This window comes from Solanum stenotomum, chromosome 8, assembly GCF_019186545.1.
Source record: "Solanum stenotomum isolate F172 chromosome 8, ASM1918654v1, whole genome shotgun sequence".
Taxonomy (NCBI): Eukaryota; Viridiplantae; Streptophyta; class Magnoliopsida; order Solanales; family Solanaceae; genus Solanum; species Solanum stenotomum.
Genome location: NC_064289.1, coordinates 1,188,676 through 1,216,648, shown reverse-complemented (window position 1 = coordinate 1,216,648; position 27,973 = coordinate 1,188,676). Strand labels below are relative to the sequence as shown.

The 27,973-nt window shown below is 36.1% G+C and overlaps 5 protein-coding genes across 9 annotated transcripts; 3 read left to right on the top strand and 2 right to left on the bottom strand.

Moving 5' to 3' along the window:
* Positions 1-191: 191 nt before the first annotated feature.
* On the top strand, positions 192-7,802 carry LOC125872968 (serine/threonine-protein kinase MHK). Of its 2 annotated transcripts, none has more exons than XM_049553789.1 (18): positions 192-396; positions 1,423-1,793; positions 1,893-1,971; positions 2,590-2,658; positions 2,815-2,904; positions 3,080-3,218; positions 3,298-3,400; positions 3,495-3,547; positions 4,469-4,535; positions 4,762-4,870; positions 4,988-5,053; positions 5,150-5,218; positions 5,318-5,378; positions 5,452-5,556; positions 6,037-6,083; positions 6,196-6,238; positions 6,636-6,711; positions 7,192-7,802. In XM_049553789.1, exons 2-18 carry the CDS (start codon positions 1,786-1,788, stop codon positions 7,319-7,321), a joined length of 1,314 nt encoding a protein of 437 aa, XP_049409746.1. In that variant the 5' UTR covers positions 192-396; positions 1,423-1,785; the 3' UTR covers positions 7,322-7,802. The 2 variants fall into 2 exon arrangements, with proteins under 2 accessions (XP_049409746.1, XP_049409745.1); XM_049553788.1 differs by having other exon boundaries at positions 234-396; positions 1,391-1,793; positions 7,192-7,604.
* Positions 7,803-8,494: 692 nt separating this feature from the next.
* LOC125874644 (uncharacterized) lies at positions 8,495-13,283 on the top strand. 4 transcript variants are annotated; one of them, XM_049555620.1, is made up of 10 exons: positions 8,501-8,781; positions 9,329-9,389; positions 9,503-9,712; positions 10,061-10,242; positions 10,438-10,609; positions 10,690-10,889; positions 11,256-11,381; positions 11,494-11,615; positions 12,674-12,913; positions 13,058-13,283. In XM_049555620.1, exons 1-10 carry the CDS (start codon positions 8,733-8,735, stop codon positions 13,145-13,147), a joined length of 1,452 nt encoding a protein of 483 aa, XP_049411577.1. In that variant the 5' UTR covers positions 8,501-8,732; the 3' UTR covers positions 13,148-13,283. The 4 variants fall into 4 exon arrangements, with proteins under 4 accessions (XP_049411575.1, XP_049411577.1, XP_049411576.1 ...); XM_049555619.1 differs by having other exon boundaries at positions 12,674-13,015; positions 13,088-13,283; XM_049555618.1 differs by having other exon boundaries at positions 8,495-8,781; positions 12,686-13,283.
* Positions 13,284-13,734: 451 nt separating this feature from the next.
* LOC125873108 (GTP cyclohydrolase 1) lies at positions 13,735-17,387 on the bottom strand. Its single transcript, XM_049553982.1, has 2 exons — positions 16,938-17,387; positions 13,735-15,199 (listed from the first exon to the last, which is right to left on the bottom strand). Exons 1-2 carry the CDS (start codon positions 17,140-17,142, stop codon positions 14,028-14,030), a joined length of 1,377 nt encoding a protein of 458 aa, XP_049409939.1. The 5' UTR covers positions 17,143-17,387; the 3' UTR covers positions 13,735-14,027.
* Positions 17,388-19,549: 2,162 nt separating this feature from the next.
* On the top strand, positions 19,550-22,308 carry LOC125874494 (uncharacterized). The gene is made up of 3 exons (XM_049555388.1): positions 19,550-19,835; positions 21,774-21,898; positions 21,981-22,308. Exons 1-3 carry the CDS (start codon positions 19,567-19,569, stop codon positions 22,049-22,051), a joined length of 465 nt encoding a protein of 154 aa, XP_049411345.1. The 5' UTR covers positions 19,550-19,566; the 3' UTR covers positions 22,052-22,308.
* Positions 22,309-22,418: 110 nt separating this feature from the next.
* On the bottom strand, positions 22,419-27,543 carry LOC125874493 (cyclin-C1-2-like). The gene is made up of 9 exons (XM_049555386.1): positions 27,360-27,543; positions 27,183-27,289; positions 25,283-25,322; positions 24,577-24,621; positions 23,458-23,576; positions 23,250-23,364; positions 23,123-23,167; positions 22,822-22,969; positions 22,419-22,693 (listed from the first exon to the last, which is right to left on the bottom strand). The coding sequence occupies exons 1-9, from the start codon at positions 27,389-27,391 to the stop codon at positions 22,592-22,594; spliced, it is 753 nt and encodes a 250-aa protein (XP_049411343.1). The 5' UTR covers positions 27,392-27,543; the 3' UTR covers positions 22,419-22,591.
* Between the last annotated feature and the right edge of the window lie 430 nt (positions 27,544-27,973).

Sequence of the window (27,973 nt, the reverse complement as noted above, 5' to 3'; positions counted from 1 at the left end):
AGAGGTTCGTAATTTTACGAACAATTATAGGGCAAAGTTGTCACAAAATAACCGACAATGGATAAGTTTGAAAATAACAAATAGGCAGAAGGGCTTTTATGTAAACATACTTGAAAGAGGACCACTCCTTTTCCCCACCACCAAGCATCTTTTCCATTTTTTAATTTTTGTTTTTAATTTCTCTTGTTTATCTTAAAAAAAACTATTTTAATATTTTAATTACTTTTTATATGTTTCCAAAATATATTTTGGTTTCTTCTACAACGCTTCTTCTTATGATGATTTTGCTGTTACATTATCGATCGGTACAATTATCTTCTCTCTAGAAATCTTCTTTTATCTCGATCTTTCTCTCTCTAGATGTTTGAAGTTTCACTGTTTCTACAGCATTAAGCGGTGAGTTTGATTTTTTCTTCTTCAATTTCCGTGTTTTTTTCTATTATATCGTGCTTATTAAATGTTTTTTCTGGTGGTCGGAGAATTTACTTCTGTTGTGTTGATCGGAAAATTATGAATAAATACAATTGCATTATTCTTCTGTAGCTTTAAATTCAATTTTCTTCATTTTTTGCTGTATTTTTTGGTTTATAATATGAAGTGACTTGACTGCTTTCGGTGTTGATTTGAATTGGCACTAGAAGAGCTACTGTAAAATCTGCATCTGTTTTTTTTTGTGTTCAAAATTGCTGTTTGATTTTATCTACTATAAACATCCAGCTCTTTGTGTGTTTTTTAATATTTTGTTTATTACATGTTTTTCACGAGTAGTTTTGAGTTTTGACATGTAATATGATTTGTACTTATGGTGGATTGTTTTTAATTTGTAATTCCCCTTTGAGCACTTCTGTTTGTTGACAGTCGGCACAAATATGAAGAAAATAAAACCAGAGACCTCTCAAAATAATTGAAGCTGAATCAGTTTACTAGTTAGCTGTTGATGTGATATAGAAATCATTGTTACGACAAGAAAAGGTGAAGCTAATTGCTACATATGTTCATGGATAATGCTAAATCCAAGAGGTGAATCCTGTCTTTGAATGTTCCAGTTCTATATCATCATAATAGTAGGCATGGATGAGCTGATCAGAGTAGTTATTTCTCGCTTGATGTCCCAAAGATCCTATAGAAGTCGAGCCCCCGTAGTGTTTAGAATACTGGAATAGATCTTGGTGGGCTAGGTAACACAATAGAACTCTTCCACAGAATAGCAGCCTGCATATGCTATTCACTATTTTTGTAGCATCTTTTTTATCTCATCTTGTCTCTCCTTTCTCTCTGTGATTGTTTGATACATATTCTGCTTTTTATGTTTTTTTGGTTTATATTTTTAATCCAGATTCTTGAATCCTTTAAAGCACTGAAGGTAGCATGCGTTATTCATGTTCTACAGCTGTCTCTGACTTCTCTGTAACTTCTTGACAGAGAAAACATAACTGAAGCTCATGGAAAAGAGGCATGTCCATGGTTTGATATTTTGTTGGCTTACTTTATCCAAGATATAGCAAGTATTTGACAGAAACCAGTGGCTGCCTTTTAGATGATAACTACTGATTGCAGCTCGTGAAGGCTGCATTTAAGCATGTTGATAGTCTTTCAATTGATTTTCAATTTCTTTTGTGATGAGAGGTGGATTTTTTACCATTTACCGTATCGTATGCTGCACATTAAAAGTGATATATGTCAACAATCACGTGAAGATCACTGTTTCTACAGTGTAGAAACCTCTATCAGGAGGTTAGAGGTCCATTGAAAAAGTGTTGGTCCGCCAGTCATTGTAATCTTAAAATGGAAAGGTAATTCATGTTCACACTCTATTTGGATATTAAGAGGTGATTTTCCTTTTGATGACCCAATAGTTTTGTACTTTGTTCTGTGGGACATTATAATTCCAGATATAGAATATTGAAGGAGCTTGGAGATGGAACGTGTGGTAATGTATATAAGGCCATTAATACAGAAACATCTGAAATTGTAAGTGATCGTCTTTGTTTATGTATTTATTATGTTTTATATATCCACACATGTTTTTCAGATTTTCTCATTTATTAGTTGATATAAGGAGACGTACCATAATCATATATGCAAAATCTAAGACTTGAGTAGGAAGTTTGCGTCTGGCAGCACCAAAAGAGATTTTGATCTGTGCATGTTTGAAGAGTTGCACGTCTAAATTAATAAAATCCTATTGTTATTACTTGTAAGTACCAGAACATTTGGATTTGCTCCTTGGTTTCCTTTGTAATGGCAAGTTATTGGTGCATCTTTCACACAACAGTACTAACATGTGCCAAATCTCAGGTAGAGTCTGCCTAACCAGAAGGGCCTTAGTACCATACATAATAATTTGTGAGAGCCATGTTAAAGTTCCATTCCACTTATAGTCAAGTCATCAGATTAGTTTTAATCATGCCTATGCTATTTCCAAAAATGAAGAATAATAAAATTTGACCTATTCACTTTCTTCTTTGTTCTCCTTGGAGGGAGTTGACGGAGAGGCTTATGTTGATTGTTTCTCTGTGCTCGTACATCTCACAGGATGTTGATTCCTCTCAAAGATTGTAACTTATAGTTTCGTTTCATGTATTGTAGGTTGCAGTAAAGAAAATGAAGAGGAAGTTCTATTTTTGGGAAGAATGCATTAATCTACGTGAAATAAAGGTGTGTAGATTTCCTCTTATTTGGTCTCATATTGATGGTCTGAAGGGAGTATTTAAACATATCTATTCAGAAAAATTACCGTGTTAGAAAAGAGTTTCTTGTACATATTTATATATTCTTGGTGCAAGCTAAGCTTTTCAATCTTTCTCTGCGCAGTCCCTCCGTAAATTGAATCATCCTAACATCATCAAACTGAAAGAGATTGTCAGGGAAAACAATGAGCTTTTCTTCATACTTGAGTACATGGTATCAGTTTAAGATTTTTGTGTTGCACCTTTCTCATTGTCTGTGCTGCAGAATCTTTCGTTCTGATAACATAATGTACATTTATATAACTCTGGCCATTAGTGCTTTTAGTTTCGGAATATCGAAATTCTATGTCAACGTGAACCTCTAAACTGTCTCCTTATTGATTGTCTAGGAACGTAACTTGTACCAACTAATGAAAGATCGGCAAAGACCTTTCCTAGAGGAAGAGATTCGAGGATTGATGTCTCAGGTGTTGCAAGGACTTGCCCATATGCATAAAAATGGTTACTTTCATCGGGACTTGAAACCTGGTATTGAAATGTCATGTGGTCTATTTACTATCTTTATTTATGGAAGTGGGAAACTAAAGTTACACTTGTTCTGGCTCAGAGAATTTACTGGTGACGAATGACGTAATTAAAATTGCTGACTTTGGTTTGGCTCGTGAAGTGTCTTCATTACCTCCTTTCACCGACTATGTTTCAACTCGTTGGTGAGTTGTCTTCTCTAGTTTGGTGCATCCTTTGTTTCCAAGTGCTTGCAAAAGTTTTGCCTCTGATGTAAGGATGTTCTAATGTCTTTAAAAGGTACCGAGCACCAGAAGTTTTGTTGCAATCTTCATCATACACACCTGCTATCGGTATGCACTGTCAGTACATTCTTGCAATTTCAGAAGCTTCTTGTGTGGTACACTGGATCATTTTTTCATTTGGCACCAATAGGTTTCAGTATGTTTAGAAACTCAAACTAGCATCCAGAAATTTTGTTCTTGAATCTTGACGGCTGTTGCAGCTAGTTTGTTACTTGTCCTTATATACTTGTAAATCTAAGTACATTGCGCAGCAGTATATTTCGTGTTTGTTGATATTTTACGGTGTATAAACAGTCTTTCTTTAAACGTTTTTTGTTGATTTTGATGGTAAGCACGTTGTGTGACCTGTCATGGCTCTTTGAAGGTAATATAACCTTCAATGGGTTCAATGAAGGTTGTGTAAAAGAAAATAGGAGAGTGCCAGGAAATCCTGTGGACCATGTTCACCATGCCTTACACAGGCCCATCAAAGCCTTGACTTTAAAATGCTGGCTTGATTCAATAGTAGAACTGGAATATGAGACATTTGCTGGTGTTCTCCTAGTAGAAACTAAGAATTTCCTCAGTTTTTTTTCCATGTTTGTCTAGCATGATTTTAGATGAATGTACAAAAAAACTTGGGTTAGTTTTCTAGAACATTGTTGACCGGTGACTTGGCTCCCTTTTCAATTGTTGAAGTTATCTTATGTCTATTCACTACTTCACATGCTTGGGTTTTTCAATCTCTTTTCCTTGTATTTTTTTGGATTGCTTTGTTTTGGAATTTTAATGGTCATTCTATGATCTATCCAAAAACATACATCTCTTTGAACTGCTCTTCTTTTGAAGTTCTCAAACATTCTTAAGTTTGACGGCCTTACATTAGAAATTGTTCAATGCGTGGAAAGAACTCTTGGATAAAATTTCATGTTTGTTTTTGTTGGTTAATTGATCTTTTTCTTGACTCATGAGAATAAGGTCTGTACACAGATATGTGGGCAGTTGGTGCGGTACTTGCTGAGCTTTTCACTCTTTGCCCAATATTCCCCGGTGAAAGGTGATTTCATATCCCATATTGTCTTACACAAAAATGATGTCCTAGCTTCTTTATTTTGGAGCCTAGACTGCTTTGACCTCAAATGTAACCGACAATTAGGTGATGTAGTTAGTTCCAAGAGCTTGTGGGAGCATATTGTTCAAATATTATGGGTAATTGGAACTTGATTCGTATCATTTGGAGAACTATTTCCTTAAAGAGTAATCTTCCCTTTTTCTTTGACCAGTGAAATTGATCAGTTGTATAAGATATGCTGTGTCCTTGGACCGCCAGATTGGACTAGCTTCCCAGAACTGAGAAGTGCTTCACGGTTGTTAAATATAAGTTGTTTTGATGTAAGTCCAGATGAACTTCTTGCTAATTTCCAGCCAGTTTCTTTTGACCTTTATCACAGACATGTGAATGATCACGTATTCGAATCATTTTTTCTTCTTTTTTTTTGTTCCTGATAGATTACACCAGCCAATCTGTCTGATGTCATTCCAAATGCTAGCTTGGAAGCTATTGATTTGATCAAGGTATTCCTACTAGTTGCTTCTTTACATTGCTGGAATATTTTATGCATGAAATACAAAGTGGTTCTTTACTGATCTATCCCTCCCTTCATGACATAGCAACTCTGCTCGTGGGACCCATTGAGAAGACCAACTGCTGACCAATGCTTACAGCACCCATTTTTTCATGTAAGCCATTTTATGTTATTTGCCATTTGCTTCAGATTTTTACTGTAATTGGCATCCTTCCATGGAGATTAAAATAACCTGCCACTTGCTAATGATTAGGTTGATATGTCAATTCCTCGTCCTCTAGGGGATCCACTGCAGATGAATTTAAGTAGTGTTGGTGAGAACTCGTAAAATACTTTTAGCATCTGTCACTGTCCACTTTTAGTTCATGAAGCTATCCTGTTGTGCAGGACCTGAGCCTAATCTTGAGTTGAACCTGTGGGATTTTGGGACAGAAAAAGATGACTGCTATCTTGGTTTGACTTTGGCTGTGAACCCAACTCCCTCTTGCCTAGGTATGCACTTTTAAGATTTTAATTATTTCAGGTTTATTTCTGTACTGTCTATGGCTCAATTTGTTGCAATAATTATAATTTGATCATGTATATTCTGGCTTTTGTAATAACTGACATCTTTGTCATTGACTCATTGTGTCTTCCTTTATCTTGTTTCTTAGAAGCAATACCTGCACAAAAGTCCACTAAAAAAGGAAATATATATTCTTGATATGGTGGTAATCCAAGTTTAAAAACGTCTCAAATTTGCCCAGGGAAACATATTTCTAGAAACAGCATCCCTGGCTCTTGTATCATATAAAACACCCTTAAAGCAAAAAACCATCTTTGTGATAGTATCATTCTTTAAGAGCATGAAGACTGACATCCTTGCTTAGTATATGTCTTGCCTTAATTTTTCAAGTTTTTGTTTTATTGTTGTATTCTCTCTTTTCCAGTTGCATCTTCCTAAAACAATTTACCATAAACCTCATCATGTAGATTTATTTCCTGCAAAGATGGCAAGTAAAAGTCAAGGTGCAGGAGCGGTGAGTGTCTTAATTTTTTTTAAATACTTGGGTCACTGTTTCCAGGGATTTCTTTCCATAAGACTCCTGATTTTGATATATTCTTCTAAAAGGTTTTTAACAACATTGGCAGGATATGTTCTGCCCTGGTTTCCAAGATCACTCACAACACTCAGGTAGCTCATATACTTTTCCTCCTAGTGTAATATATTGTTGTTGTAAAGAAATGAATCTTGGGCCTAACTCAACCCAAAAGATAGCTTATATGGGGAGGATTGTCCAAGTTCATATAAGGAGTCCAACTTCTCCTCATCCCACCAATGTGGGACTTAACAATTGTGTTAACCATTCTGCAATTTTATACAACCTTCTTTTTTCTTTTTGTTATGGGTGGGTGGTTCTGTAATAGTATAATTGCCTTGTGTTAAGACTCTTGAATGAAACCTAGAATGCTGAAAGGTTTGTCAGCATATTATGGTTCTTTCTGGGTATTTAATGTAGTTGGTTGAAATCTTCACCTTCTATACTATTTTACTTGGAGATGTCATGGTTGTGTTGATTTCTTCTTTTCAGTCTTCTGGTCATTGTTTCCTACTGATCACCATCAAATATCTACTCCGGTGGACTCCTCATTGTCATTATCATTCAGGTCAGTATCCATTTATCGAATTTTGTTTCTGTTAATGGCATAAGTTTTGGTGGGTTTTTGAGTAATGTATTATTCCCCTGTTGAGAAGAGAAATGGAATCATCCCGCTACCCAGTTTTGGTGGGTTGTTTAGTGATGTATTACCCCTACAGAGAACAGAAATGGAATCATCTTGCTACCCAGTTTCCTTAACAAATTTCTGTTCAATATCATTTCTCATATTAGTGATTGAACATAACTTAGTCTTCCAACTCTCCACTACCCCTGCTAAACAGACAGCATCAGATACGTTTCCTCGGGAAAACAAATAAGACCCAATAGTATCACACTTGCATGTCAGTACTGGGGAATGCAAGGGTGGGTCTCGCTCTATTGATCAGAAATATTATCTTTTTTGTTTTTGTTTTGTTGCATGGAACAATTAATTGAAGCTGCTTCTAGGAAACATGAAACTAAAGTTGTCCCTTTATTTTGCCTGCAGCACGATTCCACACTCAACTATTGGAGCTCCACAATCAACTGGTTTTGGCATGACATCTCTGCAGACTAACTTCTTGGAGCGCCCCTTTCTGGCTATGTCGTCATCCTTTCAGCAGGGACGTTGCCTTTGAGCTCCTGATTCAACTCTCTAGTTCGACTAAATAAGCAATTATACTAGTATTTAGTTGTAATCTGTAAATGTAGTTGAGAGCACAATTAAAGTCTATTTACCAGATTTTTTTCATAATTCTAAGAAGATTATATTCTAAAGATGTAGAGTGACCCACACCCCTTTTAGGCGGTGTAGTTGGTGTCCTTGTGGGAACAATCGTATAGAAGATGACTGAAGTATACTGTTGTAATTATTAAACCATCATAAACGTGGAGAGAGATGCAACTCTAGTTCTTTATTTAGTTATTTTTTTTTTGTTAGTTGGATGAGCTGATTGCCTGGCCTTTTGGGGCCACAAAAGATATGCTAGCTACTCTTGAAGAACATCACTTCTTGAAAAGTTTAATGTCTAATTTCCCCTTGGAGGTAGGGACATAATCACATAATGAAATTTTGAATTTGTACTTGGGAATTAATAGTTCAAATTCAGAGTTGTCAACAAAGACCAGAAGAGAAAATTGATAATGACAAAAATGGTCTATTATGTTTGTGCAAGTTTAAATAGTCCACATTTTGGTCCTTTTAAGTTTGTCCACTCTTTTGATCTACGACGAATATATAACAAATTATGTCTATCAGATATAACATTAAACTCTAGGAAAAACATTATTTATGGGAATTGATGTTTGGAGGTATAATTAATATAGTTTCAGCAATTCATGGTCTATTTCTAGAGTTAGAAATTTATTTTTTTATATGCAATAGTAATATAATTTCTGCGATTTCGGGTCTACCTCTAGAGTTCGAAATTTAACTTTTTTATATGTAATTATTGGTATGTTTAGTTTATCTTTTTAGCATCTACTGCAATTCTTTGTGTTGTAGATTGTAAGATGTAGCAAGACTTTTCTGGTGTTCTATGGTTTCACATTTTTGTCCACAGTTATCATAAAATTTAAGATAATTTTTTAAAAATATTTAAAGGAGATTAAAAATGCTCATTTTTGTCAAACTCAAAGAACCAAAATCATTCAAAGCATACTTAAAAGACTAATTTGTACGTACCTCAAATATAAGGGACCAGTTTCGTTAATTTCCTCATCAAATGTCCAACCTCATTATTTTTTCCTAAACTGTAACGTAACCTCCTTAATTAATGAAACTGTAAGACTCTAATAACCAATCAACCACCGCTAAATCAGATAACACGTGGCAGAAGCCCAGATAATCTCCAAAAAACACACAACTCCACTCTGATTCAAAACCCTTTTTCTTGTTTTTGCTTCTTCCACTCTTCTTGGCTAAGTAAACTTTTCAATTCTATCATCAGCTTTTGAAGTCCACTCTTTTCTTCTAAACCTTAAAAGAGTGGATTTTGAAAAACCCCAAAATCACATTAATAGTTAGTAGAGTTTTGCAGGCTTACAGTTATGGGTGGAGATACTACATCCCCTCATTCCACCCTCATCCATTCCACTGGTACAATATATGAAAATCTTCCCATATTGTTTCTTTTTTGTGGGGTGGGGTGATTTTTCATATTTCTTGCATAATTTTGATATGTATGTTTGTAAAGTATGGTGTGTTTTGAGAATCAGTAGGTGTCAGGTTCAAATTCCGAGATAAAAAATAGTACTGGGTGATTTCTCCCTATTTGCTCTAGCTGACAGAGTTTAGTGGTGGAAGGTGACAGATATTTCGTGGAATTAGTTTAGAAAATGAGGTGTAGCAGTAGGTTGACGGTTAGGTAAAACTAGTTTTGAACATCTGATCATATAACTCACTGGACTAATTTGGACTTGAGACAAACAGTTGATTGATTCTTGCATAGTTTTTTTCTTACTTTAAAATCTAGACTAGATACACTGACAAGGCTGAAAAAAAGATTGAATTTTTGGTACTTGCAGAAGAATCATCTTTTGATCAAAATATCCCTGGAATTTTTTTTTAGTTTTTTTCATATTTAAAAATCTAGACTTGATACACTGACAAGGCTGAAAAAAGATTGAATTTTTGGTACTTGCAGAAGAATCATCTTTTGTTCTGAAGTTCCCTGATAATCCGCCAAGTTCGCCTTGGTTTCTCAGGTATTTTCTGTTACTGGTTCATGATTTTCTACAATCAGAGACTCTACACAGGCTCTGTGTGTGTATGTGTACATGTTTGTTATATCAGTGGTTGGAAATTGGAATGTGTGCAGTGGTAGTGATCTTTTTGGCTCAAAAGTAGAGAATGGAGAAGTTGGACTAGGTTCTATGGATTTGGAGGAATTCTTTCAAGCTTCTTCAGATGTAATTGATGAGGTGAATAAAAAGCGGATAAGGAATGTATATATGGACGTCCTCAAGAGCTATGAGGAACTGCAGTTCCATAAGGATTATTTGAAGGAAGCCAAAAGTAAAATCTTGAGGTACAGTAATTTATGGAATTCATTCCAGTTTATTTGAGAGGGCAAATACAAATTCTTCTTTTTATGCAATTATTGTTTGTTCACTTAAAGGCCTAGAGAGTAGAGACAACTAGATTTGGATTAGTGCCCAGTGATAGAATATTTGCCATTTCTCTTGCCTATTTTTAACTTAGTTAGCTACTTCTATTTTTGCATAACCTTATCTTACTTCATCTCAGTAGTTATTCAGTTTCTCAATTGTACACGTTAGATTCCACATAGCATATTATAAAGTTCAAAGTTCCTTGTCTTGGGTTACTTGTAAATACTATGCATTTGTTGAGTTACATGGCAAATGAACACCTGCAGCTACACCCCTGGATCATGGATTGAGGAGGTGGGTGGCATGAAAGTGAGTGATTACAATATACCAAAAAAGATGACACTCTTGTTGATTGGTCCAAGAGGATCTGGAAAAAGCTGTCTTATTAACAAGATCTCCAGAGTGTTTGATGATGATCCTTTTACACCAGAAAGAGCTCAAGTATCGTGTATGTTCTCTTTCCCCTTTGCTCATGTAATAAAGTGAAACTCAGATAAAAGATATTAGAATAAATGTGAGTATCATATTTCCTTTGTTTGTCCTAGATACTAATTCAATCATATTGGTTTTTTCCTTACATATTAGTTGTCAGATTATTAACATGTCATAACAACTTCATGGTTCTGAATCTGTGGGTTACCAGATTCTTCTGATGGAGATGGGACATATTTTCTCCACGAGTACACGATGCCAAAAGGTTCTAGTTCTTTCTGTTTGTATGACACACGTGGTTTGTCGGATGATTTGAATGAAAATAAGAAAATTTTGGACCGCTGGATGACAAAAGGGGTTCGTCATGGGAAGCTAATAATGAGGTTTATATGATTTATTTTGAATTTACTTAAAAAAAACTTACTTAGGGTACCTTGACTCTCTGAAATGCTCCTTTTGACAGGGATTCTGATGATGCACATCCGAAGTCTAACGTTAGCCGAAATAGATACTGTGCCAGTGAGACCAATGTGGTTAATTGTGTCATATTTGTTGTCAGTGCGGTCCAAATTCTGCAATCGATGGACAGTGATGATGAAACAAAGAGGCAACAAACTCGAGCTGTTGCTACAAATTTCAACTACCCTCTCTTGTCATTCAAAGGTATTAATGCACTTTATTGTAATGTTGTTATCACTTCAATCTGTCTTTTGGCCTTTTAAGAGCAGTGTAGTTGATTAAATATTAAATGCATTTTGTTCGTATTAGAAAAATATGTAGACAGGAATGTTCTATTAGATAACGGTTAATATTAATTGAAGCTCCCTTGATCAGAATATGGGGGAGTTCATTGTGGATTTACAAAATAATGTTGAAGTAATCATGTGAAGAAGTGTTGGCCCATCCAAAAACAAGTGTCAGATCGATACTAAGTTTATAACATATTTCAGTATCTATCATCCCATTTCCTCTTTCTTGTTGTTGGAGCATATTACAGCTCTTTTAATTTGCGTATTCTCGCCATCTCAGATGAAAAACCTATTGTTGTGCTCACACATGGTGATTTACTTTCACTTTCGGATCGTACGCGCATCCGCATGCATTTGGGACAGCTGCTGGGTATTCATCCCAAGAAACAATTTTTTGACATACCAGGTGACATCAAGATAAGTTAGCATGCTAGTACATGAATTTGTTTAAGTTGAACAAAACTCTAACCACCCCGCACCCCCGTTCTATTTTTCTCCTTTTGGTCTTGTGTTTTCAGAAAGTGATGATTTTGGGACTAGGTTGACTATACTCAACATGCTGCGCCATTGTCTTGAGCATGCTGATAAAAACCTACCCTTCAAAAAAGACCTACCTTTCAAAAGCCCATATAGCAGCAAGGTGAGATTATTGTTAGAGCAAATTACATGGTTGATTCATGTTTTAGGCGGTTTCACTTCTTTGTTAGGGACTTTTTAAAGTTCATTTGTCTGTAAAATGGCTTTACTGCACCTTCCTTTGATCATTGATGGACATCTCCTAGATCAAATGGGTATTCAGTCAACACTTCAACCTTCTAGCTAGAGTCTTTTGGGAACCGTCAATTTAGTTAAATGTTGAAGCAGTAATGCATAATTACAGAGACTTTAATGCTGGCCATTTTTCACTTGTATGCTTTGCCTCTTGGCAAGAGTTTCTTATTATGCTACTTCTATGGATCTAGGGTGTCGCATGTTCAGATGATGTCAAACTTAGGCTGAGTTAAAATGGGTGAGTAAATAAAGAGTCATGTAGCAATCACTCAAAGTTCACTTGCGTCAGAATGGGTTGAGGTGTGAGTCACAGTCCAAGCCATCCAACTAGAAATCACTTCTACAGTTATATTTTTCTCTGTAAGCTTTACAGTTGAGTTGCTAAAAATCGTTCACTCTGCAATAAAGTAAAACTACTATACGCGAAAGAATTTGGCTGTAATTTTCTTTATTCAAGTCATCTACTATTTAACGACCCCCAACTTGCCTGGATTGAGATATAGTTTATTCATCTATTATTTGGCGAAATCCTGTAGTGGTTAGCAATGTAGCCTGTTGGATGATTGATTTGGGCTGTTCCTATTTTTCCACTTAGATGAATGTCCCCCACAACCCGCCTAACCTGTTGAATTTGGATGCCCTCACTTTATGGCTCAATACCGACACCCTTACTGAGATCCAATTATGATATTGCTATTTCTAGTTCATCGGTATATATTTGCGTACACAACTGATTCTAGGTTAGCATTTAACTAGTATTATGACATAGATGGAAGAAGTACAATGCACGTATTCATTGTTTTAGAGACGATAATTGATTTGTGCTGCTTGTAAACTCGACCATACTCTGCATCTACATGTGCTCTTCAGTTTAAATTACTGCTTGTTATGCAATTTCAAATCATGTAGTATTGTTTTTGCTTTTAGGGGGCCTTGCAGATGCTTGCAGTACGTCTTCTATTGACATATGCGGTTCTAGCAATACTTTTTGGAATGGGGATGATGTTCAAGAATACTCTCAAAGCCAAAGTTGCCTCAGTTCCCGATTCACAGGTATCACAATCACATATGGACATAGATTGGCATGCAACTGCTGTTGATTCTGCACCCTATCTTCAGCCAGAGGCAATGCAACCACATGTAAAAGTAGAGTGTCATGCAAGTGAGGTTGATTTTGTTCGCAATCTTCACCCTGAGCCCCCCCAATCAGATGAAAACTTAGATTGTCGTGCAAGTGAGGTTGATTCTGTGCGCGATCTTCACCCTGAGGTCCACCAATCAGATGAGAACTTAGATTGTCATGCAAGTGAGGTTGATTCTGTCCTCAATCTTCACCCTGAGGCCCCCCAATCAGATGAAAACTTAGATTGGGGTGCAATCCGACACTTATGGTCCGACTAAGTTTATTAATGAGCTCCGATGTATAAAGGTTGATGCATACTTTCTCTGTATAAACGGCATAAGCTGTCCTACTTTCCTTGTATATAGCAACTTTCAGCAATAATTCTCTTGGAAAAGAGTGACAGTTCTTTAGGAACTCTTTGCAAGTTGATCATTACGAGTGTTTAATTGAGTTGTTTTACTACTGTTGCTGTTGCATAAGTGACTATTTAGCATTAATACTCTCGCTATGAGAAGCACACTTGTCGTGGCGTGGCATTATTTTTTTATTATACATATATGGCTTTATATTCGTCGGGTCAGTAAATAGAAGAACTAGCAAAGCTTGCCTGTATTTTAACATGCACATAGGAGGAAACCAATAGGACTGAGACATTTTGATTTACTGGGGGATTCAAAAGTCAATAATTTGTACTTCTATGAAATTTAACCCACATTAGGTTCGGAAGACAAGTGTAAGCACTGATTCACACGGTACTGAAATAAATTCAACCAGGACTTCAGTAACATTAATATTGCAGAAAAGATTGGAAAACATCATATATGTATATATGCTATAATAAGGCACAATGTGCCAAGTATGACACTTAAATCAATGACAACTGCATTAGAAATGAAAAACCAAGGGCAACTTAAAAATATTGCTGGTATGGACCCTTGCTCATGCTACATATTACAAGGATGAAAAAAAAAATGGATAAAATTTCATAACCTCATTTATCACTATGCTATAAAAGTAAAAACAGGACCTCCAAGCAAATAACCTACATTCTTGAATTCAGCGCGAGTTTGCTTCTCAATTCCTTCAGTTTTACCTGAGTAATCCGTAGGACAAGTACTTAGCTTGCTGTAGCCTGTATATTTCCTTTGAGAAAAGACATCATCTTCCTGCAGAACAGGAGTCTGGGAGGCTCTGCAGAAATTTTGCTCTTGCAACAGGGTCAGTGGAAAATCGACCCAACACAGCAAATGTGGCTGTGTTGCTTCCAAATTTCTCGATTCCTCTAGCTATCATACAGGTGTGATTTGCTTCCACAACTACGATAATGTCTTCACCTAAGAATGATGAAACAGTCTCAGCTATTTGTCTGGTAACCCTTTCCTGTACTTGGAGTTTAAAGCCATAAAAATGTACTACTGATTGCACTAGAGGTCTTCCAACCGGGTTGACTCCATCTGAAGAGTGATAACCAATGTGCACAACACCTTGAAAAGGGAGTAGATGATGTTCACACTGGGACCAGAATGACAAATTGAGCTCAGAGCAGATGCCATCATTAAAATTACCAACCTGACCAGAAGGACTTCGAGTATCTATTCTACTTCGAACAAAGCCATTCAGTTTCATCTCCAAATTAGAGTTTCTAAAGTTCATGAACCACTTCACAAACCGAGATGGGGTTTCTACAAGCTCTTCTCTCAATGGATCTTCGCCCAGAGACTTAAGTATCGAATTCACTGCATTTGCCATAGCTGAATTTGCTTGTCCTGGCATGCCACAAGATTGAGATGGGCACCATGATTGGCCAGAGGATCTACGATGAGCATTGTCTATGCTTATACCTCTGAATTTCAGTAGACTCCAAAAATCAGTCCAAACATCAGCATTCCCATCCTCAAAAACACCAGAACCTGAGGTAGCCGTTATCTTTACCCATCCTTGGGAAGTCGAGTCGAGAAATGCTGATTCAAAATTTGGAAAATGAATATGCATACACTGTAGAACCACAGCAACGCCTGTTGGCTTGATTCCATGCTGCAAAGCAGTGCAAACTTCATCAGCAAGGCGCTGTGGACTTTGGAGCCGTTTTGCAAAAATATCAGCAACCCGAGAAAGCTTGCTTAATCCTACAACCCTTTTTCCAGATGGGACATAACCTATATGACACTTAACCTGGAATGGAAGCAAGCAAGACTCACAGTATGAAAAGAGATCAAGATCTCGAACAATCACAAGCCCACCAACTCCTCCAGCCTGACCACTTCCACCTTCCAATCCAGCTTCAGGGAATAACGCGCCATGAACGATATCATTCACTTTTTGTTTGTAACCTTCATACAGCACAAGATATGAAAGACTAGAGTCAAACAGCAGTTTAAAACATCAATTCACCGACCCATCTACAATTTAAACTATCAACATGTTTCATGCTAATAGAAGATGTAGATTTCCTTTGCATACAGCATGATGAGTTCTGCAGTTAACTAGCATAAGATAGATGTTGAATGACTTGCAACAACTTGTTATGATGTAATCAAGTTCTTGGTGTTCAAAATTTTTTCACTAAAGAAAGCCCCGCACTTGTTTCAACCTAGAACAGAAATCCAGCACTAACCAGCAACCAAGTATTTAAATGTAAACTGCAGAAAGGAGCAAGGAACAAGAAAGATTGTTTTTTAAATAAACAAAATGAAATTCCTAATTGCATATGAAGAAACATTGTTCCTAGAGATGCTTCTCTTGACTAGAAAAGAACACATGATATCATATTTTAGCTTATGCTCTGTTCCCACATTAAAATTTTAATTTTTCAATTCCTACAGGTCAGTAATGCATGTGTTCCATGAGCAAGATGGAAAAGTTCAATCTTTCATCTTTACTTCCCCTCACGTGTATTGAAGAGACATACACACATCAGTTTCCTTCAACTGTGCTTCAAGGATGAGTATTCAATTCAAATAGATGGTTGCAACTACTTGACAGGAATATCATTTCATGAGCGTCCGAAGTCTGGTTTCAATATTCATGACTTCCCCTGTCCCTAACTGTATATAGGTTCACTTCCAATAGCTTCATACCAACATTACTAACAAAAGTGGTTAGAGAAAATGAAGTAATCCAATTTGCCTAACGACAGGGGCTTCATCTAACAGTCTCCAACCTCCACCTTGGTGGACACACTAGAATGGCCAAACATAACCTCTACACTTGAAATTGAGCTACTTTTCCGGAACTTCAAAAAGTGCAGCATTGGATTCATCTAGAAAATATAAAATACAGAAAGCTCATATCCGATATTCAAAGACAATTTTTTTTGCTGGAAAGTTTGACGACTCATGCTTCACTAAATGCAAAGCTAACCAACAGGTGCATTAGGAGATTACTGAAGTTCCTAAAGGGGCAATGGAGAGCCCATGGATCAAGAAGTTATGGCAACCCATCCAAAGATACAGTTTGGACCATCCGGAAGGAAGGAACTTGAGATATGATGAGGGGTTGGAAAACACCACCCTAACCTGAAAACCTTCTGAAGTTTGAGGCAATCATTGCTTCAATATTCCAGAATAAATATTCTGGCTACACAACGAAAATAATTTTTTGGTGTAATGAAGAAAACCAGAGCTGGAAGTACTTTTAAAACTCAATTTTAAAATGGTATAAAACCAACTAAAATAGTACTCCTAGAAATGACAAAGCTTGTTTGTCTGGTTAAAGCTAATTCCTCCACCTTACCCCTTCTCTTTCCTTTTATACATAATAAGGACAGAGTGCTCATAATTGCAGAACCTTCACTGAAGGATAACAAAAAAAGACCAATTCAGTAAATTCTTCAACTAAAAAAATTCCATCTTTTGGCATTTTCCAACAAGGGAAACACACAAACTAACAGCATGAGGCAAAAATAAGCATTCATGCTATTCAGCAGTCCTGACTAATAATACTCTGACAAGCTTGATGCACAAACTACACTTTCCCCAGATCTCATGGAGATATAAAGTAAGCAGATCCATTGACACAGAACAAATAAAAAACAAGTATTACAAAATCCAAAAGGGTGTCAAAGTTTACCTCTTGTTCCTTGTCTTAGAGCCTTAGCAACACGAAAAGGGGTTTTCTTGATTCCTTCCCTATTGATATCTTCACCCAAACCCTGCAATAGGACTCTAACAGCATCCTGAATAGCCAGTGTTTCAGGCTGAGTTTCAAAGCCAAGCTCAAAACTAACTTCGTTATCTATTTCTGCATGATAGTGCCCTTCATCTAATGCGCCCATTGACACACAAAACGAAATAATACAACAGATCTTACCACCTGAATCACAGGTGATGAATCAAGAACAAGAACAAAAATTGAATCTTTAATTCGAAAGATTTTAGCCAAAGATTCCAAATTTGAGACACCCAATGACCTAAATGAGGAAAATTTGACCAAAAATAGGGATGAAGGAGGATTTGTAGGGCTGCTATTGATGAACATATACTATAGGGATCTGGGGATGAGATGCATATGCATTACTACAAGAACTTTGCAGTATTTAAAAAATGATTTCTTTTAATAATAAAAAATACGTAAATAAATAAAAATATGTTTTTTTTTTATAAAAAAAATGTAAGGTTTCAGTAGATATTGGAATGTGTGGAAAGCTTTACCTAATTCTGTCACGGCACTACTTGTGTACAAAATTAAAGATTAAGTTGTGAATTTATGATATATCAAACTACTGAAAACATCACCTTATTAATTTATAGCTTTAAAAATACTTATTTATTCAACTAATTAAATTTAGTTATACCTCGATCTGTTACATGACATAGAAAGTAATTTCAAATTCTTGTAAGAGCATGAAACTCTTAATAAAAAATCGAGAAATTATCAATATCGAAGGTGTATGCAATATCAAAGGATATAGGTGTATTTAAATTTAGTTAGTTAAATAAGAATGTATTTTTAAGATTGTCAATAATTTAAGGATAAAACTAATAATTCACGCTAAATTTAGGAATTCGAAACTCAAACCCAACTTGGCTTGTCTATTCCATCCGCCGTCGCATTGTAGCAGTTAGATGAGTTTCTCAATCATTCATCGCATGGTTGTGCTTGGCAACTCCTACACCAATAAAACTTGTGAAGATCGTTCTTATTTAATTGTGCGGCTTTTCGAGGAGTGGGAAGGTTAATAGATTCAATCGAACTCAATAACTTTAGTTTAAATTTGGTATGTATTTTAAAAAAATTATTTAATATATATAATTTGAATGGACTAAAAATGGGTGGTGCATTGGTGAATGTTATCTTGTATACACCAATTAAAGTGGGTGGGGAATTGAGATGCCACTAGCCAGTGACCACTAAACAAACTCATCATTTTGTCTTCTACTTAAACATGGCAAAATCCTCATATTGCTCTTCAATTTCAACTCTGTGGGACCAAATTTACCATTTTTGAAAGCATAAGCATGGCATAGAAATGGATAATATTCACTGAGATTTGGTGGAATTTTGAAAATGCATGATATATGATTTCCTCCTTTAAATTAAGGAGTTTTGGTTGGGTAAGGAAAGGGAAAATCAAGGAGAGATTATGTGGTGGAAAATTGAACTTTATCAATAAAGTAATCAACTGAGTCACTAAGATTCTTTCGTTAGTAAATTTAAAAATATTTTTTCTCAATAAGTAGGTTGTTCTATGATAAATTTATAATAAAAGATTTATATACACTCACATGTATATTATATGGATAAAGAAGGGTAATCACAATCTTTACGAAAACACTAAAGAGAGAATTCTATCGATTTTACTCGTATTGCACTACTAGCTTTTTCGGTGAAATCATAAGCAAAACTCATAAAAGATATTCAGAATTCAAGTCAAATTAACAGTAGTTTTAATGATTAAGTTTCACCAATAAAGTTTCTGTCAAGTGATATGTTAGCTTGGTTAATTTCTTGCTTTTGTTGTTAGTGTGTTTGGCATTTAACTTGACTTCGTAGCTACTCAAAAAAAAAGAAAGAAGATGACTTTAATTTGCTGGAAAGGATTCTTTTAATTAATTAATTTTTCACGCTGGATTTGAATTTTAAAATGAACTTTTCACCAACCTCAAAAAAAAGTTGGGGAGTGGTGATGACCACGATATAAAGAGCAAAGAAAAAGGACTTGAGAAATGATATAATATACATAAATTTGATATCTTGTCAAACATATCACAAAATTCTACGTAATAGTCAAAAACATATTTAAAGTATCTTGATTATTGAATTCGAAAATGTCAGGAGTGCGAGTTTACTATTGAACTATTACCAAATATTTATCGAAACACACCTTGACTATTAGTTTGTTTTTCTACTTGAATGATAGTGATATTTCAAATAGGAAACTCTCACACCTGATAGTTTGAATAAGTATGTTTTTAATTCTTCACTCTAATTGTTTTTAAATGATATTTTATTTTAAAATTTTGTGTCAAAACAAATTACCGTAAAAAAAAAAAAAAGGTAATAGGACGAATGGAGCAGTATAATCTCATATCGGCTGAACCATTAAATGGCGGGATGGTCTAATCATTGGCCGAGTCCAGGATATTTGGGCTTTATTGTGTAATAGCCCAGTTGCCAATATATACCTTCACAGCCCAATATCGTGACCCGAAATAATAAGAAAGAAGCGGTACACTCAGAGTACACCTCCAAGCCATCAATGGAGAAAAATTCTTCAGTCGGTGCAAAGCCATGGAGTCATCATCCTCATCACCATCACCGTCACCGTCACCGTCATCAACACTTTCAGATATCGCACAACTGTCCATTACACAGCTACATGTTGCAGCGCAACAACCATGTACCAACATGCCCACTTTTTACTCCTTCTCCATTGCCGCAAAACCCTGAACAAATTACTCCGTCTTTACTGCCGGACGATTTGAATATGCAGATTTCTGAGCCTAATGTCAGTTTTAACGACTCAGGGTAACTTTCACTCAATTAATTAATGCTTTCTTGTGCTTTGATTGAAATTGGGTTGATTGTATTTTCTGCACAGTTGCTACCATTGCACTTGAATTTTGTGATTACTGATTATATAAAAATGCCATTCATATTTGCTGGTAATAGTTTTATTTCTTGGTATTTTACCTTCTTTTAATCATGATTTTCTGTATAACACAAGCTTAAAACATCAGCACTACTGATCACTGAATTTCTGATTTTGTTTAGAGGCTAGAAGTTTCTTTTGAGGCACCCAAGGGTGTGGCCAAGTGGTTCAATTGCTAGCCGAGACAAAAAAAAACACTTGTGATTTTTTTCCTATGTGACCTGTTGTTGATAGAATTAGTGGAAATGCGGTGGAAATGCGCACAAGCCGTTTCGAACACCACGGTTATAAAAAGAAAAGGGTCAAACAACCTCACTACCCTACAAAGGTGGGAGTAATATCTGATTGATTGTTTAGAGGCTAAAAGTTGGTATATTTCATGGCCACCTTTTGAATGAAGAGTCTGAAAGCCTGGAATTCATTTTCCACACTTGGGAGTTTTTTTCTACTAGTGTATGGGAACTGGGAAGTAGCAATCTATTGCATCTATAATCAAACGTTGGTTCAATGATGGTGAACACTAGTGTATGAAAACGCACCCCAGCCACTCAAGGTGCAGAATGTTAGCTTACTATGCACTGTCTGGTATTTTTTCCCTCAGTAGCTAATGTCAGTCAGACTACAATTAGATGCAGCAATGGTTGGACATATTAAACAAAATTCAGTAATTACCTATTCTGCTGATTGTGACTCAGCTGATTATTATCCCTTCCTGATAGGTCTACATCCATCACTGAATTGCGTGGGGGTACTACTTCCCTCCATTCTTGTAAATGTCACCTGTGATCTGCGCAGGTGTTTCTGCACCCCTGAGTAGACAGGAAATAAAGGATTTCCATTAGCAAATTGAGGAAAGATGTTACAAATAGTTTGTGGAGATCCCAAATGATGACTATAGGAGCATCAACTCCCCCATCCAGCAATATACACCGCAACTCTGCCTTCACGCTCTCCTCCATGTCCTGACCAGTTTTCCCAGCCGTTCTTTTCTGTTCCCAGAGCCCATTTTTCCTCAGCTCTGTCCATTTTCTCTCTATCACCGCTAAATTTTATGCTTATGTATAACTTCTCTGGGAGTCCTACATCTTCTTACTGAATGCAACCATCTCCACGTCATCCTAATTCTCTCGACTCATCAACATAACATTTGAAAATCCATTCCACATTTTCAGAAGTCCTATCAGTTTCAGAGCTGTGCATGGGAAGTGGTAATATTGAGTTGGTTGCGGCTGAATTTGGAACTCAAGAAATAGGTCCAAAGTAAATAGTGATTTCTATGCATGTTCTGTTTGTCAAAGAAAGTTGAAAAGAGGAGGGAGTTTGTCCATCCCAAACACGGAGAAGTACTTGATCCCACTTTTCTTGTCTTTTAGTTTGTTCTTGGAAAATGGGATGAAGATTGGTTTTGTGATAGTTTGAAAGACCGAGTATTAGTGGGTGATAGTTGACTGGTTGATCTTCTGTATTTGTTGTAATGCTACATTTGATTGAAACATGAAGCAGGAAATTCTGGCTTCAAATAAACTCACAGGAAATAAATATAGATTATATTGGAAGTTGAAGAGAGTTTCAATGGACCACTCCTTATAGAATGCAGAGGAAAATGGTAAAAAATCACGGACCTGAATTTAAAGTTTCGGGAATCAAGTAGGTGGTGTAGGAGAAATTGAACCTAGAATCTCACTGGCATGATTCCTTTTTGGTATACATGTGAAGCTGTGCGTTTGTGATGTTACCCTTGTGTTAGAGCTGTCAATCTTAAGGCTCTTTCATCCTGTAGATTTTAACTTTTTTGTGTGTGTCTTCATCTGAAGAATGATGCAAAATGAAGGTGAGAACTTTGAATATGAAGATGAAGATGAAGAAGAGGAGCCTGTTTTTGTCCTTACAGATGAATGGAGAGATTTCTTTGCCAAATCTGAAGCTAAAAGGAGACAAGGTATTTTAACCATTTCCTTCTCTTTTAACCGTACAACTTCTGCTAGAGGTGTAGTGGACTAATGTATTTGATCGGTCTGCAGCAAAAAAACATGCTAAGAAGAAAGGGAAGGGTAAGATCACAAATGGGAACACACCAGCATTGGAGGACTGATTGTGACGTGAAGAATGAAACTGCTATATGTCCAGAAGACAGGACCAGGATAAACCCCTTTGGATAGTTGTGACAGAATACCAAATATCTTAATTCTATAGCTCAAGAAATGTTTCTTTGCTCGAGAAGATGTTATTAACTTTGAGTATCACCTGGAGAAGGAATATGAGCTGATGTAATATGCATTTTTCAAATGTTATCATCATTGTAATCATTTACGCCTTTTAATGAATTTTTTGGTGACATACTTGGTTGAAGTATCGTTCGTATGTCATGTTAGCTGCGGACTTGCAGTTGCTATTGCTATCATCCCGGGGCTATCTGCAGATTTCTGCTTGGTTTTCAATTATCCACAACATAGAACGAGGGAGCCAACTCTTTTTTCAAGGAACTGAAAATGTCATAATGCTAATATATCAGGGATTTGATGCTTATGTTCCTACCATGTCCTTTCAAGATAATATACAATAGTAACTGGTTCACAGACAAATATTTATAGATATCTAGTAAATCTCCGGAAGCTAGGTGCCCTGGTATCAACTATCTTCCAGCTAGCTTGCTCATGGCAGCATTTACCCTCTCATCTGAGATAGATCTATGGCCGTCATAATAATCTAGTATCTCCATTGCTATATTTTTCACCTGTCAACATTTAGAACTTCAGTAAAAGATGGTTGTCCAAGCAGCAACTTGACATTAAAATAAGGGATAGTCTACGATTGTCTTGTTATATTTTGAAATCATTGGCAAAGTTAAGCTTGCATACATACCACATTCATATCAACTCGAAGCTCCTCAAACCAGGCAGTAGTTTCTTTATCTTTCAGCACACTTGCAATATATATGCAAGCTAAAGTAATCAAATGTGGCGGATGAATGAGAATTAGGTCCATCTTATAGGTGTCATTTATAAGTCCCCTAAAAGAAAGCAGAATTCAGAAGTTATCAAGATAAAAACAAAACAAATGTAGAATTTTGGAGAGACATATTATGGGAAGTAATATTTTAGAGTAATCTGACAAATTTCGCAACTAGAAGTCACATATATGAAAGCCTCGGAAAGTTTCTTACCAAGTCAATTGAGTTGCATCATTCATGCCAGCATCCTGAAGGAACCTGCAAAATTGAGTTAAGAATCAAGTTGTATGCTGAGAGAAATCGATCAGCTACACAAGGATTGTATCTAGGAGATACTTACTGTGCTAATGAACGATATGGATGATATACGACTAAGTAATAGTTTAGGGCTTCCAGAACTTTCATCTCCATGTCTAGTATGTCTTTTATTTCATATTTATACTTCTCATCCGAATCTGCAGAAGCAAGTCAGAAAAATCAACGTCTTGCATTAGAAATTAACTAAATTGGGTATGTAGCAACAACAGGATATCATAAGATGTTCTTACATAATTTCTTGATGTAAAATACAAGAAGTCGGGCCTGCACAGTGCTTTCTTCTGCTTTTGATGCCAAATACAAGCAAGTTGGAGCAACCAGACGAGGATCATACTCGGTCATACTTCTCCTATGGACAAGAAAAAAGATGGTTAGAAAGAATGATAAAGTAGAATGGTGGTTCAAGGTGAAGCAACAGTAGGCCTGTAGAGCATAAGTGTGAATTTAAAAGTTTCAGTTTTGAAACAGAAAGGATACACAGAGTCCAAATTAGAGAATTTTCCTTCCAATTTGTATGACTTTGTCCAGGATCTATTCCAAAAAAGAGTTAGCACAGGATCCCAAACATAAATATAAAACTGGTCCAAAGAAACAGAGCCGAGGGTGCTTTTTTACTCTTTAAGATAGCATTTTTTTTTAACATACGAAAGCATATGACTTCATGTTTGTCAGTTATGTATGCAAATGCGATTTATTGTACACATATTTCTTTTTTATGTAAGAATAGCTAAAGTGGTCCATCCAATATCCTTTCCAAATCAGCTTACTTATTTTACTTAATTTGCTTTGGTTTAGAAAAGTCATTTGCTAATAAAGTGGTTCTACCAGAACATAATAAATCACAATTTGAGTGGCCATAGCTGGTGCTTGCACATATCTGTGAGGAATTTCTGCGGAGAAGTGACTCGGCAGACTCTCTCCCCAACTGCACAGAATTTCCCCATCCAGAGCTGCATCGGAACATTATTGCCAGTAATACCAATCTTCTTTTCTCTTAAGTTCTACATTTTTTTTCACAGCACTGGTTCACTTGTCCTCTTGTATGATTTATTTAAGCACGCTAAAGAATTTATGCAATGTCTTTAAGAACCATTACTCCATTAGTTCATCATAATCTTATAGGCTTAAAGCAATATGGATTTATGTCTGGGTGGTGGCTTGTCGGATTAAAAGTTCTAAGTAATGTATCAGCAATATGGATTTATGTCTGGGTGGTGGCTTGTCGGATTAAAAGTATCCTCTATGCCAACAAGCTGAAGGTCCATTTAATAGGCGGACTTTTCTGGTTAGGTAAATAATTTACAGCGAATAGTGTATTGTCCTCCTAATACAAAGACAGCATGATATACCTGACATATACGCGTCTCATGTACGTAATTGCGGTAGCAACAACCCTGGAAATAAAAACCATATATTAGATACTAGATTTCTGGAAGTAGCAAAAACAGGTGTTTTAAGAAGGAAAATTACACACACACACATCGTCAGTTCACTTCTGTGAAAGTTATGGAGATACATGTAATAAACACTCAGGTGCAAAGAGCAATCTTGAAAAGTTTGTGATGAAAAAAATAACTATGTCGATAGGTAATCCACATTGTATGATCCACATATTGAGCAGAAGACACACTTATGTAGTATCACAGCATTGACCTTCCTCTATCGTCAAGCAAGTCCTCTAACTATTAAACAGCTACAGCTAGTAGATTCTTCCCCCTTATTCACATCCAAGTAATGGAATAGATAAATGAACACATAATGTCGTGCAGTATATATCTTCCTACAGGAAAATAATAGGTCTAAACAAATATTGATCATGTCAATGGAAACAACATCGAATGAGCATGTATTTTTATGACCAAATAGCTCTTCCAGTTTTTCAGCTAAAAGGTTATGAACCTCACAGAAACATTATGCTATTAAAGAGACAGTGATGCTGATGAAGGAACATAAGAAATACCTATTACTTATAGCAGAAGTTTTTTTTTTTTTTTTGAAACTGGTAAATGTACTTATAGCAGAAGTTTTATAAGCAGATGAGGAGAGAAAACAGACCTTTGTCTCACTTTCACATTTTGAGCCAATCTTGCAACATCTGCGAGGGAGCAGAGAATTTAACAAATCAAACGAGATGGAAAACGGTAATAAAATTGTCCTGTGCAAGATTATGATTGATAATAAGGAACTGCAAGCCAGGCAACCAGTCACATATACATTAAAATAAAACAAGTAAAGCACAAATTCTGAGAAGTTTGAAGGCATGCAAAATATGTTCGAGAAAAGATAAGTGGTGCTCAAGAGGTATACTGAAGGTTTCAATTGTTTCCACTATGCCAGACGATTAAATTTAACTGCAACTACCAGTGTGTACATCAGCAAAATTGGCCATATATCATGTCGAAAGATGCACATTTTGATGTTGCCACTGAGTGCCGAAAAAGTATTTTGTCTATGTTACATATTTCAGACAAATATTTTTGTTAAGTTGGGTTTTTATTACAAAATGTATCATTGTGACATTACAATAGATCGTGAATCAGAGCTTTATCCATTTCTGTTGACTAAATTTCCAATCCCATAGCCGACAGCCTCCTTCAGAAGAGATATAATATCTGGTATTCATGCCAAGGGGATCAGGCACATAACACGCACATCAGCCTTCCTAAAGTACATTTTGAGCTCTCAAATACCAGCAGTTTTCATTCTTCCAAAACAAACCTCCAAGCCTAAATATAGTTTCTAAGCAGGCAATAAATCTTAAATGACAGTTTTAATAGCTAGGCGTAATCAATGAAAATTCTAAACTAAAAGGCAGTGACAACATAGAAATTTCCCATTTCTGATCTTCGGATCTTGAGTAATGGTATTAATTTCTTTCATGATAGGAAATTATTGGATACCACTAGAAATAGCTGAAAAGGAAAAGAAATTCTTTATTTTAGGACAATGGAAAACTACTTATTATGCGAGCTAAGAGCTGGGTCCGCCCCTCTACCCACATCAGGATATAAGACAACTAGAAAACAGACAAAAGTTAGATAATGGGCCCGGCCCTCTACCCTCTACCCTCATCCACTTAAATACCAGACTTTAGTCTAGAGCAGAGTTCGAATTCATGACGTGCGCCTAACCCACACAGCACGCGCGACGCTCTTACCACTAGACCAACACCCTGGGGCTCATGATATAAGACATTTATAGCTATTTTTATTATTATTGTTGTTGGAGAATTGTGATCAAATATATCCAATGACAATAAAGACACAAATAACAGATCTTTAGCCACCGCTTTGTACTTATAGAAGCACTTGCCGGTGCTCTTTCATGATCATAAAAATTCACTGAACTCACTGATAAGAAACGGAAAAACAGTCTCTTCATCAAATATGGTAGGAAAATGATAAGAGTCTCAGTCCTCATTCATATAATCTAGCAAATAACATATACTCAATATGGTAATTACTGAACAAATCAGAGTAAAGCTATCATTTTGAAAAGGGGAATTTCAGGTATCGTATGAACAAGAAGAAAAAAAAGATGCAGCTAACAAGGTCGCAAAACGAAATCTAGAATGAAGTAAACACAATTAGCTGAAAACATAATGTGATATAATCTGCAAACTCCAGCAAGTGATTAATACCCTTGAAAAATTCAAATTAACCTAAAAAGCTATATACTTTACGCCTGATGGCTGATTCCCATAAGTAAAATCAACCTTGAAAACACCCCCACCCCCACACAGGGGGGATATACCACTTTGGCTACACCTACTAAAATCTCAACAAATATAATCCCTGAAGCCATGCTTTTAACAATAAAATAAGTCCAATGCTAAGAATCACAGAGTAAACCCTTGTGGTCCGAGCGTTCCCCGAACACGCACATAAGGTTAGATTAGTGCTAAGAATCATAAAAGCTGAACCCATTTAATTAAATCATTGATTATGGGAATTACAATTGGACATATGCAACTTGATGAGCTTGAAATCATCGAGAGTGATGCCTCTCTCTTTATCCAACTGATGCACAACATCAACCTCCTCTGGGTCCAAAAGTTCTTTGCTGCAAACAACAAGAAAACATCAAAACAAGAAAGATTGAAGACGAAAAAAGGGATGATTTTTATACATACTACTGAGAAGATATCCAGAAATTGGCAGCCATATGATGAAAAGAGAAACACACAAAATCAGAAATTGGGTTTGAGCCACTTTAACTTGTACGAATTCGACAACTGATCCAGATTCTTCTTCTTCTAGTTTCCTTTTCCCCTGTTCTTGTGAGAGAAGAAAAAAATGGATAAACGTCAGCTCTCTGCTTTATTGGGCTTTATGACTATTAGTTTTATAAGGCCCATGTAGGAGTTGGCCCAACCCAAAATCTCGAGTTGTTGCTGTATTTTTATTTAGTGTAAAATACTTTTTAATAAATGAAAATATTGGATCATGATCTATAATTTTATAATGGGATAATTGTACATAATAGCAAACTATTAATTCAAATTAAATGCTATAAATATACTTTGATTTAATTGTACCTTATAGCAAACTATTGCTATTTTCGCCACTCTCCCTGGTGGAATCTCGCTCGCCTCTCTCGCTTTTATACAAACACAAATGTATAAAATGCATTTGTGTTTGTATAAAGCGAGAGGAAATTGTAAATATACATATATTTTCGTTCCCCTCTCCTAGATCTCGCTCGCCACTCTCCCAAATCTCGATCGCCACCCTTGTCTCTCTCGTT

Bases quoted from the DNA above. Each gene is read 5' to 3' on its own strand.
- LOC125872968 (XM_049553789.1), top strand. The intron at 1,972-2,589 runs GTAAGTGATCGT...CATGTATTGTAG, and splicing joins ATACAGAAACATCTGAAATT to GTTGCAGTAAAGAAAATGAA. The intron at 6,239-6,635 runs GTAGCTCATATA...TCTTCTTTTCAG, and splicing joins AGATCACTCACAACACTCAG to TCTTCTGGTCATTGTTTCCT.
- LOC125874644 (XM_049555617.1), top strand. From the start codon at position 8,733: ATGGGTGGAGATACTACATCCCCTCATTCCACCCTCATCCATTCCACT. The intron at 10,890-11,255 runs GTATTAATGCAC...TCGCCATCTCAG, and splicing joins CCCTCTCTTGTCATTCAAAG to ATGAAAAACCTATTGTTGTG. The intron at 11,616-12,673 runs GTGAGATTATTG...TTTTGCTTTTAG, and splicing joins AAAGCCCATATAGCAGCAAG to GGGGCCTTGCAGATGCTTGC.
- LOC125873108 (XM_049553982.1), bottom strand. From the start codon at position 17,142: ATGGGCGCATTAGATGAAGGGCACTATCATGCAGAAATAGATAACGAA. The intron at 15,200-16,937 runs GTAAACTTTGAC...TGCTGTATGAAG, and splicing joins TCTAAGACAAGGAACAAGAG to GTTACAAACAAAAAGTGAAT.
- LOC125874494 (XM_049555388.1), top strand. From the start codon at position 19,567: ATGGAGAAAAATTCTTCAGTCGGTGCAAAGCCATGGAGTCATCATCCT. The intron at 19,836-21,773 runs GTAACTTTCACT...CTTCATCTGAAG, and splicing joins GTCAGTTTTAACGACTCAGG to AATGATGCAAAATGAAGGTG. The intron at 21,899-21,980 runs GTATTTTAACCA...ATCGGTCTGCAG, and splicing joins TGAAGCTAAAAGGAGACAAG to CAAAAAAACATGCTAAGAAG.
- LOC125874493 (XM_049555386.1), bottom strand. From the start codon at position 27,391: ATGGCTGCCAATTTCTGGATATCTTCTCAGTA. The intron at 23,577-24,576 runs GTATATCATGCT...TCTTGTCCATAG, and splicing joins ATGAGACGCGTATATGTCAG to GAGAAGTATGACCGAGTATG. The intron at 22,970-23,122 runs GTAAGAAACTTT...GCTTTCTTTTAG, and splicing joins GATGCAACTCAATTGACTTG to GGGACTTATAAATGACACCT.